This window comes from Perissodus microlepis, chromosome 18 (genome assembly GCF_051167445.1).
Source record: "Perissodus microlepis isolate ML-2025 ecotype Zambia chromosome 18, ASM5116744v1, whole genome shotgun sequence".
NCBI classification, from domain to species: domain Eukaryota; kingdom Metazoa; phylum Chordata; class Actinopteri; order Cichliformes; family Cichlidae; genus Perissodus; species Perissodus microlepis.
The window spans coordinates 21,485,646-21,503,502 of record NC_140478.1 but is presented as its reverse complement, the minus strand read 5'-3'; the positions used below and the strand labels follow the sequence as shown (position 1 = coordinate 21,503,502).

General features: G+C 38.3%; 1 protein-coding gene across 2 annotated transcripts; it reads right to left on the bottom strand.

The window, feature by feature from the left end:
• Positions 1 to 1,079: 1,079 nt before the first annotated feature.
• oprk1 (opioid receptor, kappa 1) lies at positions 1,080 to 15,384 on the bottom strand. Of its 2 annotated transcripts, none has more exons than XM_084912774.1 (4): positions 9,304 to 15,384; positions 8,838 to 9,183; positions 7,869 to 8,221; positions 1,080 to 5,243 (listed from the first exon to the last, which is right to left on the bottom strand). In XM_084912774.1, the coding sequence occupies exons 2-4, from the start codon at positions 9,074 to 9,076 to the stop codon at positions 4,705 to 4,707; spliced, it is 1,131 nt and encodes a 376-aa protein (XP_084768900.1). In that variant the 5' UTR covers positions 9,077 to 9,183; positions 9,304 to 15,384; the 3' UTR covers positions 1,080 to 4,704. The 2 variants fall into 2 exon arrangements, with proteins under 2 accessions (XP_084768900.1, XP_084768899.1); XM_084912773.1 differs by having other exon boundaries at positions 8,838 to 9,117.
• Positions 15,385 to 17,857: the final 2,473 nt, after the last annotated feature.

Below are 17,857 nucleotides of genomic sequence, written 5' to 3'. Positions count from 1 at the left end.
GTGCTCTGGTTTCCCCATACAATACACAGACGTGCATGTCAGGTTAACTGGCTGTATAGCTGTGATGGACAGTCCAATCTGTTCCCAGTGTCAGCTGAGGAGGATTAGGGCTTAAAAAGATGAATGGATGAATGGTGACTCCAATGGACAAGGCAAATCTGAGGGATTCTGAGATGTCTTTTCTTTTTTGATTAATTTAATGATTTAACTCTGGGGTGTCAAATACAATGTGACGGAGGCTAAATGCTGTTTTGGGTCGGCAGGTTTTGAAAAATGTCTCTAGTTATATTTATCATGGATCAGCACGCATGACACTTGCTTTGACATTTTGGCTCCTTCCTTCCTCAAAAACTCCTCCCCAGCACTCCATTTACCTTTCATAACATCCCAAAACCAGTCTTCATGTAGTAAGATATCTATATCTATGTCCTCACTGGGTGCCATTTTAAACAGTTGTTAATAGCCTGTTAATATGACATAATTACATATAATCTAATACACATAATTCTGTTTTCCCAGCACTTTCATTTTTAGCATATGGCTTATGAGGCAAGCAATGAGTAGGAACCTGTTCAATCCTTATTAGAAGGCAGAGCTTATTACTGAACCTGGCTAAATGTAATGGCTTGCAAACGCACTTGCACCTTGGGAGACAGCGAGTAGAAAAATGCAGTAATCTTTGTAATTATAGCTGTCAGCTTCAACAATCCACGTAAGGACTGAATGATTTAATTTACCTCTAAAATCCTTCAGAATCCCTTTTATCTGTGCACCATTATATTTGTCAGCTGCTGTAAGGAGGGCCACCTCATCTGGAAGCCTTTCACAAATGGCAACTGTAGAAATAATGAAAAAACAAACAAACAGTCCTTTTGTAATAAAAAGTAAATAAAAACCTGCACAGCCGATGATAGTGTTTGAAAAATAAAGTGTCTCATTCTTGGCTGTGTGGTGGCTGCAGTTGGGGAGCTGCCTTTGTCGCTCCAAGCTCATTCTCAGTGTATTTAAGTTTTCCTTTTTAGCTACGAGACAATTTTCTTATCTCTCATCAGCAGGATAACATTTTTCATTTGTGTCTATCCAGTGTTCCAAATATTCTTTATTTTTTTCTCATCTGTTGCAAATATTGATTATGATTTGCATTACAAAGCATTACAAAGTTATATATCATTGAATCAACAACATCCATCCCAACCTCTTAACTGTCACAGAATATCTGACTTTATAAGATCAACATAAACAGTTTTCACATTAGGCAACATTTTATTTCAACTACCATAAATAAACAGCGAGTGGATAGTTAAATTGTAGTAGAAATGGCTTTAAGCCAACTTTTGATAACTTAGTATGTATTATTAAATAGAATATTGTTAACAATTTAAAAACAAATTAAAAAACCCAAAATATTGGTTTGTTCTTTTCCCCACACCTTCAAATAGTAATAACCCCGTCTTAATCACAAGCTCAAACACAAATCAAGACAAATCAAGAAGATAAATAAAAAAAATAGGAAGGTCACAGCAGCGCTAACATATCATTAAAGTCCTCACACAGGGGCTGAACTTACAGTCAGTGCAGATTCTTCCACGAGGCCGACTACGGTACACAAAGTGCCATACAATTAGCACAACAAGCATGGACCTCTGCCTCTCCCTCAGTGTGTTCACCATGGAAACATTAACATTGTATTTGAATTGAATTTACTTAATAATACCTTGAAAAATAGAAGCACTGAGGAGGTGGGCTATACAGTCTTCCTACCACTTTTTTTGACAAATAAGCTTTACAAAAAAAAAACAAAAAACTTCCTTGTGCCCACGCTGATATAACTGAAGACTGAACTGAAGCTCTCCTTTGTATTCACCTTGAATCTCACATTTCTCAGCTTTATTGTGACTTAGTTGTGCATGTGTGAAACATGTTTTTGACATCCAAAGCTCAAAGATACATCAAAATATGTCCAAACATCCACAGCAGCAGCAGCATTAGACATAAATGAGCTGATATTGTGCTGCATCAAATAATGTAATAGCATAAGAGGAATAATTAAGAGAAACATATCATAACAACACATATCCTCTGTAAGATGTTAATCCTCTTACATAATGCTACAGCTACTAAGCTCATATGGGATAAACTGTACTTTAATAATAACAAGTCTTAAACTGTAAGTGCTAAAATCTACCTGCTATTTTATTTTAAACAAGCACAACAGCTGAACTCTGGTGCAGAAGATAAGGCACACAAACAAGGCACAAAACACAACTTCTGCTATAACACTATATCTTTATCAGATTTAAACAGGTAAATATGTTACATTACATTTAAGAGTTTATTTGATTAAATCTGGGTGACCTGATGGCTACTAGAACAGCTACAATAATAAGTTCAGCAAACAAGGACGAGTCAGTAAATCGTTTTACAAAGATGAAAGAAAGACTTATCATAGACCATTACGAAGCACTTTGAACCATCTAAAATGGAAGAAATTTAACACACCATAAAAAAAACTTTGTATTTGTGTGCAGTGAAAGAGCGATGGCCATAATAACAAACTGTTTCATACAGAATGTCTGCGGCTGATGAAAAATGTATGTAAAGCTGAAAGAGCCGATGTGTTGCCATTAGAATCTAATGCTCCGTGTCACATTTCAGCACATAAACTCACAAACACACATTTACCAAGCCCAGACTATGGTGACAGGTTGAGAGGAAATTTACAGTATAGACATTAAATTGCACTAAATGCTGAAAGCACTGTTGTGTAGATACAATACACTGTTGTCTTGATGGCGGTTGCCTTAAAGCCCTCTGCCCATTTTTTTTCTTTTACATGCGGTTCTAGTTTCAGAGTAGATGAGAAAAGGCTGACACTGTGTCCTGTTATCTCAAAGAGACTGCAGCATCACAGCTCTAAATGTTCAAAGATGCAGTTAATACAGTTCAGCTTCAAACTGAACCTACAACTGAAGAACAACACCTACTGATGTTTTGACAACAAAGCCATCGTCAAAGTCAAGCAGCGGGTCAAGGAGAAAATACTTTGATTCGCTCTCTTCAGCGTTTTAAGTCGTGAATATCAGAGGATTAATCCCTGAGAGGCTATTAAATATTCTACATTAGTTAACTGTCAAAGTGAAAGGACTATTCACACACTTTTAACACCAAAGCACCAAACTGCAATGCACATCTATAAAACAATGACACACAGTAATGCACATTGTTCCCAACATCATCAGGGACAGTCACTTTTTTTTTTATCCAGTTTCTTAAAGAGCTTTGATCTTATTCATGTTAATATGAAAGCCCAGACAGTTTACAGGTCTAGTTAAAAAACGTGTTTATCTTCTTTAAACATCTGGCTTCATCTTTGCAGTGTTGCCATCAACAATGTGAAAAGGTGCAAAAATTGCATTTCCTCAATTGGCCACTCCAGGCAGTCTCCAAAAGCGAGTAGTTCTCCACAGACTGCGGTGTCAAAATACCTGACTTTAATGTCTTGATGCATGCTCAAGCATCAAGTTACTAAATCCCAACAGGTTGATTCACTGGGCTAGTTTCAGTCATTGTGCAAATGTACTGTTTATTAGGTTGGGGAAACCTAAAGTCGGCTGAGACTGAAGAAGTCTCTTGGATGAGTGACGAAATGTTTCTCCCACTGAAAACGCTGCGTCCAGATGAACAGAATCAACCTTTTGGGACTCGACTTTAATGTTTGCAGTAAAAAATAATGATTTCAATTTCTGTAGCTAATTTCCACATTCACAGCAACTAGACAGGGACTGGTTTTTGTCTTAGTTGTTATCCTGTTTGTAACTAACTCATTTTCTTTTTGGATTAAGGCTTAAGGATACAAGGAATACTGCAAATCCACTTCACAGACCTAGACTTCTTGACTGTGTTTGTGGGGTCAGTGTTATATTTTTGATGCAATTTTCTGGCAAATAATATGGCTTTCTGAAAAGACTTCTGATTAATGTAGTGTTTTGCCTGTATATGTCTTATCACTATTTAGCAGGTATCTGCATGGACATGATGATGATGCATCCCACTATCCTTTGAATATGATTTAAAAAAAAAAAAAAAAGAAGATAAAAAAACAATAAAAAAGTAACATCATACTTATAATGATAAACTTGCGACTTTAAAGTGGGACTTTAAACTCTTTTATACTTAAATATCAAAACCACCAACAGGTTCATCTTTCTGTCAAGAATTTTTTTTACATAACTTGAACTGAAGCCTATTCATGTCTGTGCATCTTTTAAAAACTTAAGTCGTCTCTGTGTACTATTACATACAGTTCATTCTTTTAAGGCTTAATTATCTGTGTTCTGTGGTCTCCAACGCGACTGAAGTGTATTCCTTGGTGACTATTTTTAGTGAGGAATTAATACTTTTTAGTGACTTTAGTGACTCATTCATTGCAGCAGAGTAGCGTACAGAAAATTAGAAGCTCCAATCTTTGTTGGTTGTGGCCTTTTCATGGGATTTGTGTAGTAAGAATAAAACATAGATTAGCACCAGGCTAATCTTTTAAGTGAACATGTTTTTGGCTTATTTGACCAACGTGCTGGATACAGAGCTAAAAATCTGGCCCTGACTCTGGCTTTTATCTCAGATAGCTGTAGTGATTTGAGTTAAGCCCAGCTCATTGGAGTCCTCCCAGCTCTGATAGGGCATAGAGGACATGTCCATGGCTAGTCATACGGGCCTGGCTTGCTTTACGCCTCCCCGAGCTTCTGCAGGGCAAGAATGATCCCGCAGAGTGCTTCTCACACGGCTCACTCCATGACAGTCACCTTGTCCTTGTGTTCTGGGACAGCAAAAGTCTCTGAAGCATCTCTTGAAGTTCTCATCCAGGAAAGCATAGAGGATGGGGTTAAGGCTGCTGTTGGTGTAGCCCAGCGCCACGCAGAAGAAGTAGGCGGCCATAACAGCCGTGGTCTCGGGGACATTTGTTGACAGCGTCTTGACCAAGATGAAGATGTGAATGGGTGTCCAGCACACCACAAAGACGGCGACCACCACCAGCACCAGACGGGTGATGCGACGCAGGTTGCGGTCCTTCTCGCGTGAGCCTGACAGCAGCCGCACGCTCTTCAGCCTCATGACCATCAGAGTGTAGCAGACAGTTATAATGATGACCGGTGCCACAAATGCAAAGATGAAGACACAGATCTTCATCAGCGTGTCCCAGTAGATGTAGGGATCAGGGAACTGTAAAGCACACTCTGTAGTCCCTGTTAGTTACAGAAGAATGCAGTTATAGGAACACACAGCAGGAAATGCTCAAAATGACACGCTAATGTCAGATTGACATGTTCAAAGTTACATGTCAAACTGACATCTTTAAAATTGCATGGAGATGGTTAGTGAATGGTTTTCTTGTGTTTATTAGCATGAAGGTGATGGATATGAAGGATGTGTTACTCTCAGGGCATTAATAGCAGTAAAAAAAACATATGACTTAACCCTGTAACTCCAAACGCATTATATCTGACACATGAGTTATTGTGAGTTTTTGAGACCTCCATCGCCAGTGCGATTTCTTTTCCCCCCCGAACACCTAAATGCATTTCACAAAAATGCTGGATGTAGTGAATATGATTAAAAGTCATATATGCAAATAGGTATGTAAAGTCTTTTTTTTTCTTTTTAATTGTCAGAAGGCTCTAAACACTCCAGTTTAAAAAACAAATTGAATTTTTCTGGAAATTATTTCCCAGTTCTGGCTTTACTGGGTTAAAATTTAACTGACCCGATTTAGGTCAGTTAAACTGTTTGTAAACATTAAAGTCTGGCTATAAAACACTAAAATACATTCATAAACACCATGAAAAACTGTTTAGTTTCTCAGACATTTTACATTCACAAGCCACTTGTTTGGATAGAGCTGTTTATCTCTTTGTTAATGTAAATATATAATCAGCTCATCACCTGGCTGCAACTCACTGCATTTAGACATGCAGACAAGTGACTTTAAACATGCTGTTTCATTGAGAATTTCAAGGACAACCATGTCTTGTGTTTACGAGAAAATATCCAATGTGTTGCAATTCTCTGGGTGAAAATGCTTTTTGATGTCAGAGGTCAGAGGAGAAAGAAAAGACTGCTTTGATCTGATGAGACAGTAATTCAAATGACCACCGATTACAACTGAGGCTCGCAGGAGAGCATCTCTGAATGCACAGCATGTCAAACCTTGAAGCGGGTGGGCTACAGCAACAGAAGACCATGCTCAACCACTCCTGCAAGCTAAGACCAGGTAACTGAGGTGACAATATGCATGGACACTAGCAGACTGAAAAAACTGGTGAGTCTGGTGGGTCAGAGTTTGGTATAAATGACATGAAAGCATGATCCTGCCTTGTATCAACGTTTCAGGCTACTGGTGGGGTATTGATGTGAGAGATATATTCTTTGCACACTTTGGGCTCCTTAGCACAAACTGAACATTGTTTAAACACCTCAGTCTACCTTATTATTGTTCCTGAACATGTCTGTCCCTTTATAACCACGGTGTAGTCATTAACAAATTTCCCACATGTGGGACTAATAATGGTTATCTTATCTTATCTTATCTTATCTTATCTTATCTTATCTTATCTTATCTTATCTTATCTTATCTTATCTTATCTTATCTTATCTTATCTTATCTTATCTTCTGATGGTTGCCTCCAGGAGGATAACACACAATACCATCATCCCAAACTGATTTCTTGAAAATGACAATGTGTTCGCTGTGCTCAAATGGCCAGCAGCAATTGCCTAGTGCTATCATGTCAATATGGACCAAAATCTCTGAATAATGGTTCCAGCGTATTTTTGAATCTGTGCCACTAAGAATTCAGGCAACTATGAAGGCAAACAGAGGTCCAGCTCAACAGGTGTGCCTAATAAAGTGGTGTGTATTATGTTCTCAGTAGACATAGTTTGACAAATTTTTTCATGCTATTTTATCCTTCGTTGTGTATTTTATTTGTTTAATTTTCCACCCACCTCCATTCAGTTCCCCAAAGAGGAGTTATGCTTTCAATACTAAATGGAGGGACTTAAAGTCAAGTGTTGGCAAATGAATTTCCCTCTGGGATTAATAAAGTGTCTCTGATTATGATTATGATCCTTTTGGGCTCCTTTGATTTCCTGTCCTGCCACCAGCATGGCTTAGAAATGACAACGTGAGAGAGATCCTGTGATGCATAAAAGTTTTCAATTGAGGAAGCTAAAGTCCAGAATTAGATTCATGAGCAAGTATTTGGATAAAGTGTCTTGTACTCAATAGAGTTTCATTGTAAAGATGAATTTCAGACATTTGCTGAAAGAAAATATGTTCTTCTATTATAACCTTTCTAAAGGAAGACCCAATTTCCATGTCATAGCTTCAGCAAATCAAGTAGCTAATAGGCTGTCATCAGACCTATAGAACACTCTGTTCATTGAATGTGAAGTAGCCAATTGAGATAATTCTCAGCTGGAAATTATATAGAGCTTTTAGCATGAAATCGCATATGAGTCTCCTTAGTACAGAAGAAGGTAATTTGTCTCTACAGCAGACAGACTATAAATCAGGGGTGTCCAATCCCAGTCCTCGAGAGCTACCGTCCTGCAGGTTTTAGATGCATCCTTGTTTTGACACACCTGAATCAAATGAATGGCTTGTTATCAGGCCTTTGCCAAACTTGATGGCATGCTGAAGAGGTAATCAAACCATTAGGGATGCATCTAAAAACTGCAGGACAGTAGATCTCGAGGACTAGGATTGGGCACCCCTGCTATAAATAAACAGTGAAATATAACCAAAAAAATATATAAAAATTAGATAAAGAACAGAGGTAGGGTCATACCAGTGCATGAAATGGTCATACCGTTATTAGTATTGGTGCTGCCCAGTATCATGGCAGGGATCCCAGCAGCCGACGACAGCACCCAGATGATAACATTGATGATTTTGGCCTTGACGGGGGTCCGGAAATCCAAGGCCTTAACAGGGTGACACACAGCTACGTAGCGGTCCACGCTCATCATGGTCAAGGTGAAGATGCTGGTGAACATGTTATAGTAATCGATGGAGATGAAAACTTTGCACGCTATCTCGCCAAACGGCCAGGAGCTGAGCAGGTAGTCGGTGCTCTGGAAGGGCATGGTGGTGGTGACCAGGGCGTCAGCCACGGCCAGGTTAAAGATGTAGATGTTGGTGGCTGTTTTCATTTTTGTGTATCTGGGGGGGGAGGAGTGGGGAGAGTAGAAGTAAACACGATTCTCTTTGATTTTCTTTCATCTGGGGGGAAGCGAGAGTGATTAAATCATGTGTTCAGTATAATAAAGGGAAGCAACATGGGGGAAAACCCTGTCATTGTTCCCATGAGGTATTAAAGTCAAGCTTACATGTGTATATGATAGGGAACACATGAGCTCTGACTAACACACTGTCGTCAGTGACATCTATCTATCTATCTATCTATCTATCTATCTATCTATCTATCTATCTATCTATCTATCTATCTATCTATCTATCTATCTGTATGTGTGTGTGTGCTTGAAACAAGAAAACACACTATATGCATGCACTATACAGTTGCAGAAACAACAAAAATCCAACATTTGCTTCATTTTAAACCTCATTTCTGTTGATGTATGTCCCAGACCCGAGTAGAGCTGATACTAAACTTAATGCTTTTCTGAAAACACATGAGCAAACACACTGCAAAGGACTTGATCAGTGCGCACCGAATTCCCATTTTATGAGCTACTCCTGCAGATACGCACTCGGTTTCAAGCTGATGATCATGCTCTTTCACACAACAGATAACACGCTTTCAAAGCTGATAGCTCACCTTATGATGACATACATCACCAAACAATTGCCGACTAAGCCCACCACGAACACTATGGAGTAAACGGCGACTATGATGGGGATGATGGGCGACATTGGCTCGGGTTCAGCATCCCAGGTGCCGTTGGCAGTGTAGTTGAAGATATCCGAAGGTTGCCAGGTAAAGTTTGGGATGCACTCCCCCGGCTGGCCCGAGGGACACCGGTCCTCTTTGAAGATGTGCACCACGTTGCTCTCCATGGTGCTGAAAGCTGCCGCCGCCGCCGCTGCTGTTGCTGCTGCTGTTGGGCGTAAACTGACCGTTCAACTTAAATTGGTGCAGACCAAGACAACAGAATATCTGGCGACTGTTTAAAAAAACAGGGCAATTTTTTTCCATTAGCACATACTGTGGGATCTGTGTGAGAGAACAAGAGCCAACACAACGCGCTCAAGGACATCATTACACAAGTGTGACACCACCTTACCTGCTTTCCCGCTTCCAAAAAAGTTCATTGGAATAAACCCAGGCGGATGAGCAGAAGTGCAAACACGGACTGAAATCCGGATACGAGGAAAAACGTGAGAAACAAAAGGTTTCCGGGTAGTTGGCGAACGCACAGCACAATCCACTGGCTGTGCCACTGCTGCGTCCCCGAAGGTGCGCACTGGAAGCCCGCACTGCTCATTCAGTGACATCAGAGGTAGCGCCAACAGATATGACAGAGTATCCAGCCAGAATAAGGGCTCTTACCACAGGAATAACAGCTAGATAGAAACACAGCCCGTTTATCACTCTTTTATCTAGATTTGGACCATTTTTGTTTTATTTCTGGTACTTGCATTACTAGTGGCTAACGCACTTTGACCGTTAAACCACCTTTTAAGCTACACAAAATAACGAAAATAATCTTTAATATATATATTTTTCCTCTGTGTGTTCAAACATAATGTTATGAATTCCTGTTTTTGCTGCCAACTGACGTGAGAGCTACCACCGCAGTGCAAAAATACAGAGTCCTGGTTGCTGAAGGTTATAAGACATTTTAACGCAGACGTCAGGCGATCTAACCAAAAAATTATATATATGAATGCAATGCATATGAAACAGCCTGAGCGGAAACGAGCGATAACAAAGGGCGCTACTTTGCGCGGCTTCACGGAAAAAAGAGGGGGAAAAGTGATCGTCACCTCATCAACACTTTTGTTTCCAATTTTGACCGGAATTAGTTTTGCTGCAACAGAAGTCTCATTTTTCAGCTTTGCCTTTAATCTCCGTAAAAACATTTTCCTTGCGCATTGTCTCTCTTTTATTGATTTAACTTTACCCAAAAACAAGGATCTACTCGTCCACCCCACAATAACACAAAATGTAAAAGCACTGAGATGTCAAACTAACGAATCACTACCATCTCAAATAAAGAAAGCACCAGTCCCGATATTACAGGCTATTCCCATGTAACCTGTCTCCCCCTTTCTCCCCCAACAGTCAGCAGACAGATTCCAACCAGCACGTAATTAAGCGTGTGCTGTTTCCTTTCCTTCGTTTCATGCATTAACAGTTGTTGCTTAGAGACCCATCATGGCCAGGTGTAACTTGAGTGACAAGGCCTTTTTGTAGGTGTGTTTCTATTGTCAAGGACGGACTCGACTTTGTGAGATGTCCTGTGTTGTTGTTGTTGGGGTTTTTTGTACAAATATTTGATGCAAATCCCACTTGAACCTTGAGAATCGCATCGTTTTCCTCTGCGAGTGAAGGAGGGAGGCAGTTACAGTGTTTACCCTCAGTCTTATAAGTGCAGTGCCAAAGGTCTGTTTGCACATAGATACAATCTGCTACTGTTCCTCTGGCACTTGAAACAGTTTTATATATATATGCATTTGCGTTCCAGAGGAAGAGAGGAAATGTTTGTTATGTAACTTCCTGTAGATGAGGTCAAGAGGGAATTCCTTTTCGCATTTTGCTCCACTTTGCACAGTGAGCCCAAGACCCTATCTCTTCAGTAAGATGCTTCACTTTAATGATGAAACAACTTTCAGTGAAACAACCTAATTGCACTTTTTGTTGGGGATTTCCCAAATGATCTATTTAAAAAAACGAATTCTTTCAAGAGCTCTTCACCTGCTGATTAGTGTCGCATTTTGAAATTTTCCATTTATTTAGCTCCATTTGAAAACTGTCCTTCCATATGCAGTATTAGTTTCCACTTTAGCATTCACTGAAAGATTGCATCAACAGAAAAAAGATAGCTACGGTTTGCGTGCAGCTTTTGGAGATTAAAAAAAAAGCACAATGTGCTTCCCAGACACAACTTCTTCCCAACAACAGAGTAATACTTCTTTGATCCTACAACTATATTATTGATTAATCTTCAAAATATCTGCCTTCCCACCCACTCTCGGTTACACAGAGGAAAAACTGCCGCTTGCAGAGCACATATTCACCTGGTTTAAAGCCTTAAGGTTGCTGTGTTGTTTCAGCAGTTCAGCAAAACAGTTAAGAGTAAGTAAGAGGTCTGTTTAAAAGGTTGCTTCTGTAATCCAACATGACATATTTTTGTTAAACACATCTGTCTGCCTGAAGCTGATGAGTGAAGCTACTGTATTAAAAAAAAATATGGTGAAAGATGCTAAAATTTTCCACAGAGCTGCGGGATATTGTAGAGCCAGGTGATAAATCTCTGTGGGTAAATAAATCTTACACAATACACCAAGTGACATCACCATCATTATATTATACAAAATGGTCTTATGAAATGTGAAATCCTGTGAATTCAGTTTAATTTGATATTATTTATTTTATTTATTTTTATTTTTTTAAACACTCTTTAACAGTATTCAGTACCTTGCATGTGACGAGAAGAACTTTAAATTTAACTGTTGATTTAACAGGGAGCCAGTTAAGAGAAGCTAATAGGCACAATAGGGTCTCTCGTTTTTGCATCATTATGGATCAACTGAAGGCTTTCAGGGAACTTATTTTTTAAACAACTTGATAGCAATGAATTAAATTCAGCCTCAGAGTAACACATGCACAAACTAGTTTTTCACTGTCGCTGTCACAGAGATGAAAGAAATAAATTCTACATATTTGTTTATTGTGCACACTGAAGGACATATCCTGGCCAAAAGTAACTCCCAGGTTCCTCAGTGTTATGGAGGGAAAGATAATGCCAGACAGAAAAATGGTCTTTCAACCCACTTCCAGCATTTTGCACAATTTTGTGAATAATAATTTAATGTTAAAAAATATTCCACATGCTCTATTTTGCACCACTATATACTCCTCTGAAATTGTCACTAGTTGTTTTTTGCAATGTGGAGTTTCTTTAGTAGTGTGTAGTCAAATATGAGACTTTTTTTTGTATTTTAAAGAGCCAGTGCTCAAACATTTTTTGATGCATCTGTCCCAAATTACAGCTCCTGATTCAATTTAATGGTAGGAAAGGCCTGTGAAAATATCATGCTTTTATCTTTAATAGTTTTTCATGTTCATCATTGCCTCAGATTTCAAAGAGAAAGAAAAAAGGCTTGGAAGTGGGAGGACAGTGCTTTTTAAAAGTATCAATATCTAGAAAAGTATTCGATATAGGAAACTAAAAAATCACAGGAATCATTATACATGTCTGGACTTTAGAGCATAATGTTTTTAGGCAAATCAGAGACGGTCAAGTAATGAATGTTTTAAAAATGTCCTGTTTCGAGATGGAATGTACCACTCGTTCATAGTTTAAGTGATTTGTGTTATTTGGCTTAATAACGGCCTGTGGCCAGGTATCCGCTATATAGCAAAGAAAAAAAAACAACAGTATTTTCAAATAATGTTGGCTACGGGAAATAAAAACATAATGGTCCCTGTACAGAACCCTGTGGAACTCCATGACTAATGTAGTAAAATGATTAGTAGTATGGAATGCTGCAACTCTTAAAATAAACAGTTCCTTTGCACATGATTACCAAGCTGTTTTATAACTACCGTATTTTTCAGACTATAAGGCACACTTAAAATCCTTTAACTTTCTTAAAAATCAACAGTGCGCCTTATAATCCGGTGCGCCTTATGTATGAATTCTGGTTGTGCTTACTGATCTTGAACCGATTTTATGTGGTACACAGCACTCAAAAATCTGTCAAAAAATGTTTTAGTACGACTTTAGTAAGATACGAAGCCGTACTGCTTGATGGATTGTCGGACATTATGACTACTGTAGTCAGGAGCCTCAGGGAGTAATCTGGGTCCAAAACTCTGTGGGCTTCAGGTCTCAAAGTCAAACGAACACTGCAGCATCACTGACAGTTAAAAACTGTGTAAATTCTTTCATCTTTAATAAAATGATCAGCGTTGCTGCTTTATCAGGTGTAACAATTAAGTTTAACATCCAGGCACCCATGAAAACAACATATACAATTTAACGGAGTTAGAAGTTAGCTCGCTAGTTTCCACCTAAACATGATATACCATGTTCTGACTGAGAGATTTCTGAAAAATTAAAACAGACAGCTCTGCTATCACTTCCAACAGAAACGAAGACAGAAAAGTAAACAGCAGTGACTTTTGTAGGGTTAATGAAGTTGGGCTAGCTGGTATATAATGATGTGCTACGTGAACGCTAGCGACACAGCTATGTTAGCATAACATAAATTATGTTATGCTAACACCTTATAATCCCGTGTCCCTTCTGGAATGAAAAATATGGTACTCTTTCAAGATTTTTTTTTAAAATTAAGGACGGTTAGAAATCAGTATCTAATCATTTATAAGGCGATTTTCAGCAGTGTTAATTAATAGAGATAAAATGATCAACTAAAATTAAAATTGAAGCATTAATTAATTTTAAGACTTGTTTGAACAGCCTTGTAAGACTGGGCTTTAAAGGAGGAAATAATTAAACATGAAGGGCTTAATAAAAACAATAATAAAAGCTTTTAAAGCAAATTGCAAATCCACAATAACAATTTTCATTTTCCAAATATGTATGTTTAGTGTTTTGGTTTTGGCTGCTTCCTTTTCCTAAAGAAAACTGAACAATGAAACCATCACATCGAAGTGGGTGCTATTGTTACCACAGCTAAAATCACAAAGCAGCATCCACATGTCCATGATAATACAGCACTGGCAGGGGTGGAGGTGTGGAGTTAACTGTTTTCTTTTTAATTTGCAAAGTACAGATGCTTAGCTTAATATTAACTGCTGACTCATTGAAGATAAGACTTATAATTTAGACTGTCAGGATTTAGTATTTTCGCAGCAGCTTTCTTTAAAAAGAGAAACTGTCACAGTTTAAATATCCAAATGCAGCATTATTACCTTGCTAAATAAATACAATGTGCATAAAAGAGAGCAAAAGTTTGAAATATTTTTTAAGCCTTTATATTCTAGATGATTCTAATCTGTTGTTTTTCTATTTGTCTCACATTCATTATTCCACTTTAGGCACAGTAGATAGGAACAGGTTACATGTTAAGCAGCAGGAGACCCATTAGGACAGCTGTTTTCTTCAGAGCCATTCAATAAAAGCCAGATGTTAAAACGTATTTTGGTTTACCAAATATGTTAAATATGGAATACTAGAGACCATTTAAATTGTGAGATGACAAGGATACATATGCTGTACATTCCCACATGAAGAGGGACATTTGGTTACCACAACCAAGTAAAAAAGCATGTTTCTAGAACTTTTTAGGTATTAATAATAACTAACGATTAAACACGGAGTAGTGTATAAACACATTTGGAATTCAATTCTGGATTTAACAGGCAGCCAATACAGAGATGCAAATAGTGAAGAAATATCTCTCCTTCTAGTCCCTGTCAGTACTCTTGCTGCAGTATTTTGGATCAACTGAAGGCTTTTCAGGGAGTTTTTAGGACATGCTGATAATTATCACTTACAAGTCTAGCCTAGAAGTATCTAATGCATGAACTAGTTTTGGACTTTTACCCAAAGAGCTCAGTTTTTATTTAATAAATCCTGAATATGTTTTCCCTTGTACTTTTAGAGTCCATTAACTGCTGTTTGACAAACTTCAGGCAGGATGTCATGTGTGTTTTACTCAGCGTGCCTTCTGTCTAACCACTCTACTACAAGCGCCTAATGGAAGAATTGCTGCTGATAATCTTCTAGCAGGTCAACCAGCCCCTTGCAAAAGACTTCTGAAGCTCTGTTTGTGTGACTGCTGGGTTCTCTGTTACAGGGCCAACATGCTTTCTTACACACAGTGGCCTCTAGCAAGAGTGTTGTGGATTTGTTTATATATCTATATCTATCTATCTATCTATCTATCTATCTATCTATCTATCTATCTATCTATCTATCTATCTATCTATCTATCTATCTATCTATCTATCTATCTATCTATCTATCTATATATATATATACACACACATATATATATATGTATATCTACACTGGAGTGTTTATTTAATGGAATCACTGTGATAAGCATTTAACCTATATGTGTAAAATCACAAGACCCACATATGTAGGTCAAATATTATCCACAATCATATATAAGTTTGTGCCACTTGTTGTATATGAGCATATGTGATCAATACTGTCTGAAATAAGTAATAGTAATTAGGATCAATAAGTTACCTTTGATTGTGTTATGGCCAACGGTGACGTCCAAACAAAGGGTTAAATACACTTGGCCCTGCTAAGATGCACCTGGGACACCTTTTGCCCATCTCCGTTGCCCAAAGTTGTGAAAACCCCTTTTTGAATGGATATAGTAGCATACCCCTGGCAGCAAACTCGACAAAGTTCTCGGGAGGATTAATTGTTTTCTCTCTGCAGTCTGTTTAATATCTGTAGTTTTGCAGACTTTTGTACACTCTGGCCATAAAACTGTCAAAGGGACCCAATTAAAAATGGTGGACGCTGGGAACAGTGCTTGGAAAGTTATGGAGTAGTGCCAGAAAGTTATGTAACACTAGTGTCGGAGATTAAAGAAGGAACAAAGTGCAAATTGACAAGTGATTGGGGGAAAGTATTGACAAAAAAATTACATTTATAATTCGGGGTGAGACAATAATTATTAGTTTAAATTTAACACTGATCAAGCAAAAAAGAAGGAATGGAAAAATACCCAACAGCAGGATGAGGAGGGCTGATATGGCCCAGGATGCTTTTTTCCTGTCTGTCATTTCGTGTGTCTGTGCTGTTTGTGCTTAAACCCCGGGGTTCACATCGCTTTGCTTTTTTGCTATTATTTTGCTGTAAAATGTACTGTTTTTCTGTTCTGTGTATTAAACTCTGTTCCAAGAATTCTACTCTTTTGCACAGGATCTTTTTGAGTGATTTGATTTTGATTGGATCTGAAAAGCTGGACCTCCACATCGTTGGCATAATAAGGTTATCATATTGGCTTCAGAATTTGCGACCCAACAAGAGCCTTGTTAATTTTAGCAATTTCACAATTACAGAGGCCACTGTGCCTTTAAGAACACTCTAGGCTACTTGCTGCCCATCACCTTACCATAGGTGGGCTCCACTAAAGTTTAAAACACACTTCAGTGAATATTAAATCAAACGGGATACATCTGACCACAGTATGAAGCATCACAGCAAAGGTTTACGACTTTTGCAAGAGAGAAATTTCCAAGAGAATTATTTTTAATAAATGAAGGTAAAATTGTATTAATTATTGAGTGTTTTGAGATGCCAAAAAAGTCTGTTTCTTTTCTTTGATATTAAACACAATAAAGTGTGCAAGCACCGAAGGGGTCTTAACACCTAAAGTTACTGTTCATGCTCAAGATCCTACTCTGATAGTGAATAATCTCAATTTATTGAAGTACTTTATGGGTTTTTAGCACTCTCCTCTCTTTTCCACTCTGGCCCTGGGGCTCAGCAGTCTCTTCCTATTGATGAAATGGGGTGTTATTTCCAAAACTACAGATTACTGCCATCAAGATCAATTTGCAATCACAGAGGAACTCATAATAATGTGTCATCACCCCAGGATTTATCCTCATTACAGCACATTGAAATCTCCTGAGAAAGACAAAGAAAAACGAGCTGAAATGGCTTTTTGTTCACTGCTGTCCAGTCAATGTTGATTTTCTGCAAAATGTCCTTCTTTTTAATAGCATTCAATTTGATTTTGAAAAGATGAAAACAATTTAGAGATGCAGGAAGATACAGATAGCCTGTTAATGATCTTGAACATGAAGGTGGTTTCTTGCCATCGCCAGCTCTTTTTTCTGCAACAATCACGTAATCATTGATCACATAGCAAACCTGCTGCTGCCTTTCTCATTTGCCAGTGTGTCAGTTCCAAACTATCCAGCCAATTATGAAGACCACTGTATGAAGGCGACAGTCAGAACTTTATATGCAGACCATGTCTTGCAAAGATCATCACCTGCATATCCAGATATCCAGATGGTGTGGTCCCTTCAGGTCTGCTCTGGATGAAAGTGACTTACTTTGTAATGATGTGATTGACGTGCACTGTGTTTGAGCATTTACCTGCAGATTGGGGTGTTCTGGTTGTACTTTCAAAATGTAAATGTGTGGTTATTGGACAAAAAGTAGTTGCAGTGTCATCAGAAAAATGTTAAAAGAACATCACACAATTTCCTCAGATTGAGTCAATCTTACATGCCTGTTTGACTCTTTCTCTGACTTGCCACCGTGATCTTAAATCTTGTCATGTAATGCTGTAAAAATGCAGTGTTATGGCTGAAAAAGGTTTTGGGAACATTTTGTCCGTAAAGATGAAAGAATCTGGAGGGACTTTCATTCGATGAATAGAAGGAAGAAGCTACCAAAGGGCTTTGATAACTCAGTGACATGAGGAGACCTGTTCCTACTTCAAAGGGAATGGGTGCTCACACCAAATATTGTGGCTTTTCTGTAAACTGCACCCTAAAGTGAAGAAAACTCACCCACAGTATGGAAAATATGCAGTCAACACATTGTTTGGAGATGTAGCTGAGATATTTGAAACTTGTTCGATCAGTGTTACTGACTTTGATATTTTCAGAGATGAACACTGAACAATTTTGGGATATTTTCTACAGTTTCTAGTGCTTCA

What these genes read in the sequence shown, in the direction of transcription:
- oprk1 (XM_084912773.1), bottom strand. Translation starts at nt 9,514, where the DNA reads ATGTCACTGAATGAGCAGTGCGGGCTTCCAGTGCGCACCTTCGGGGAC. An exon ending in GTGATGTATGTCATCATAAG is followed by an intron (nt 8,222 to 8,837) that starts GTGAGCTATCAG and finishes CTCCCCCCCCAG; the next exon opens with ATACACAAAAATGAAAACAG. An exon ending in CAGCACCAATACTAATAACG is followed by an intron (nt 5,244 to 7,868) that starts GTATGACCATTT and finishes TGTAACTAACAG; the next exon opens with GGACTACAGAGTGTGCTTTA.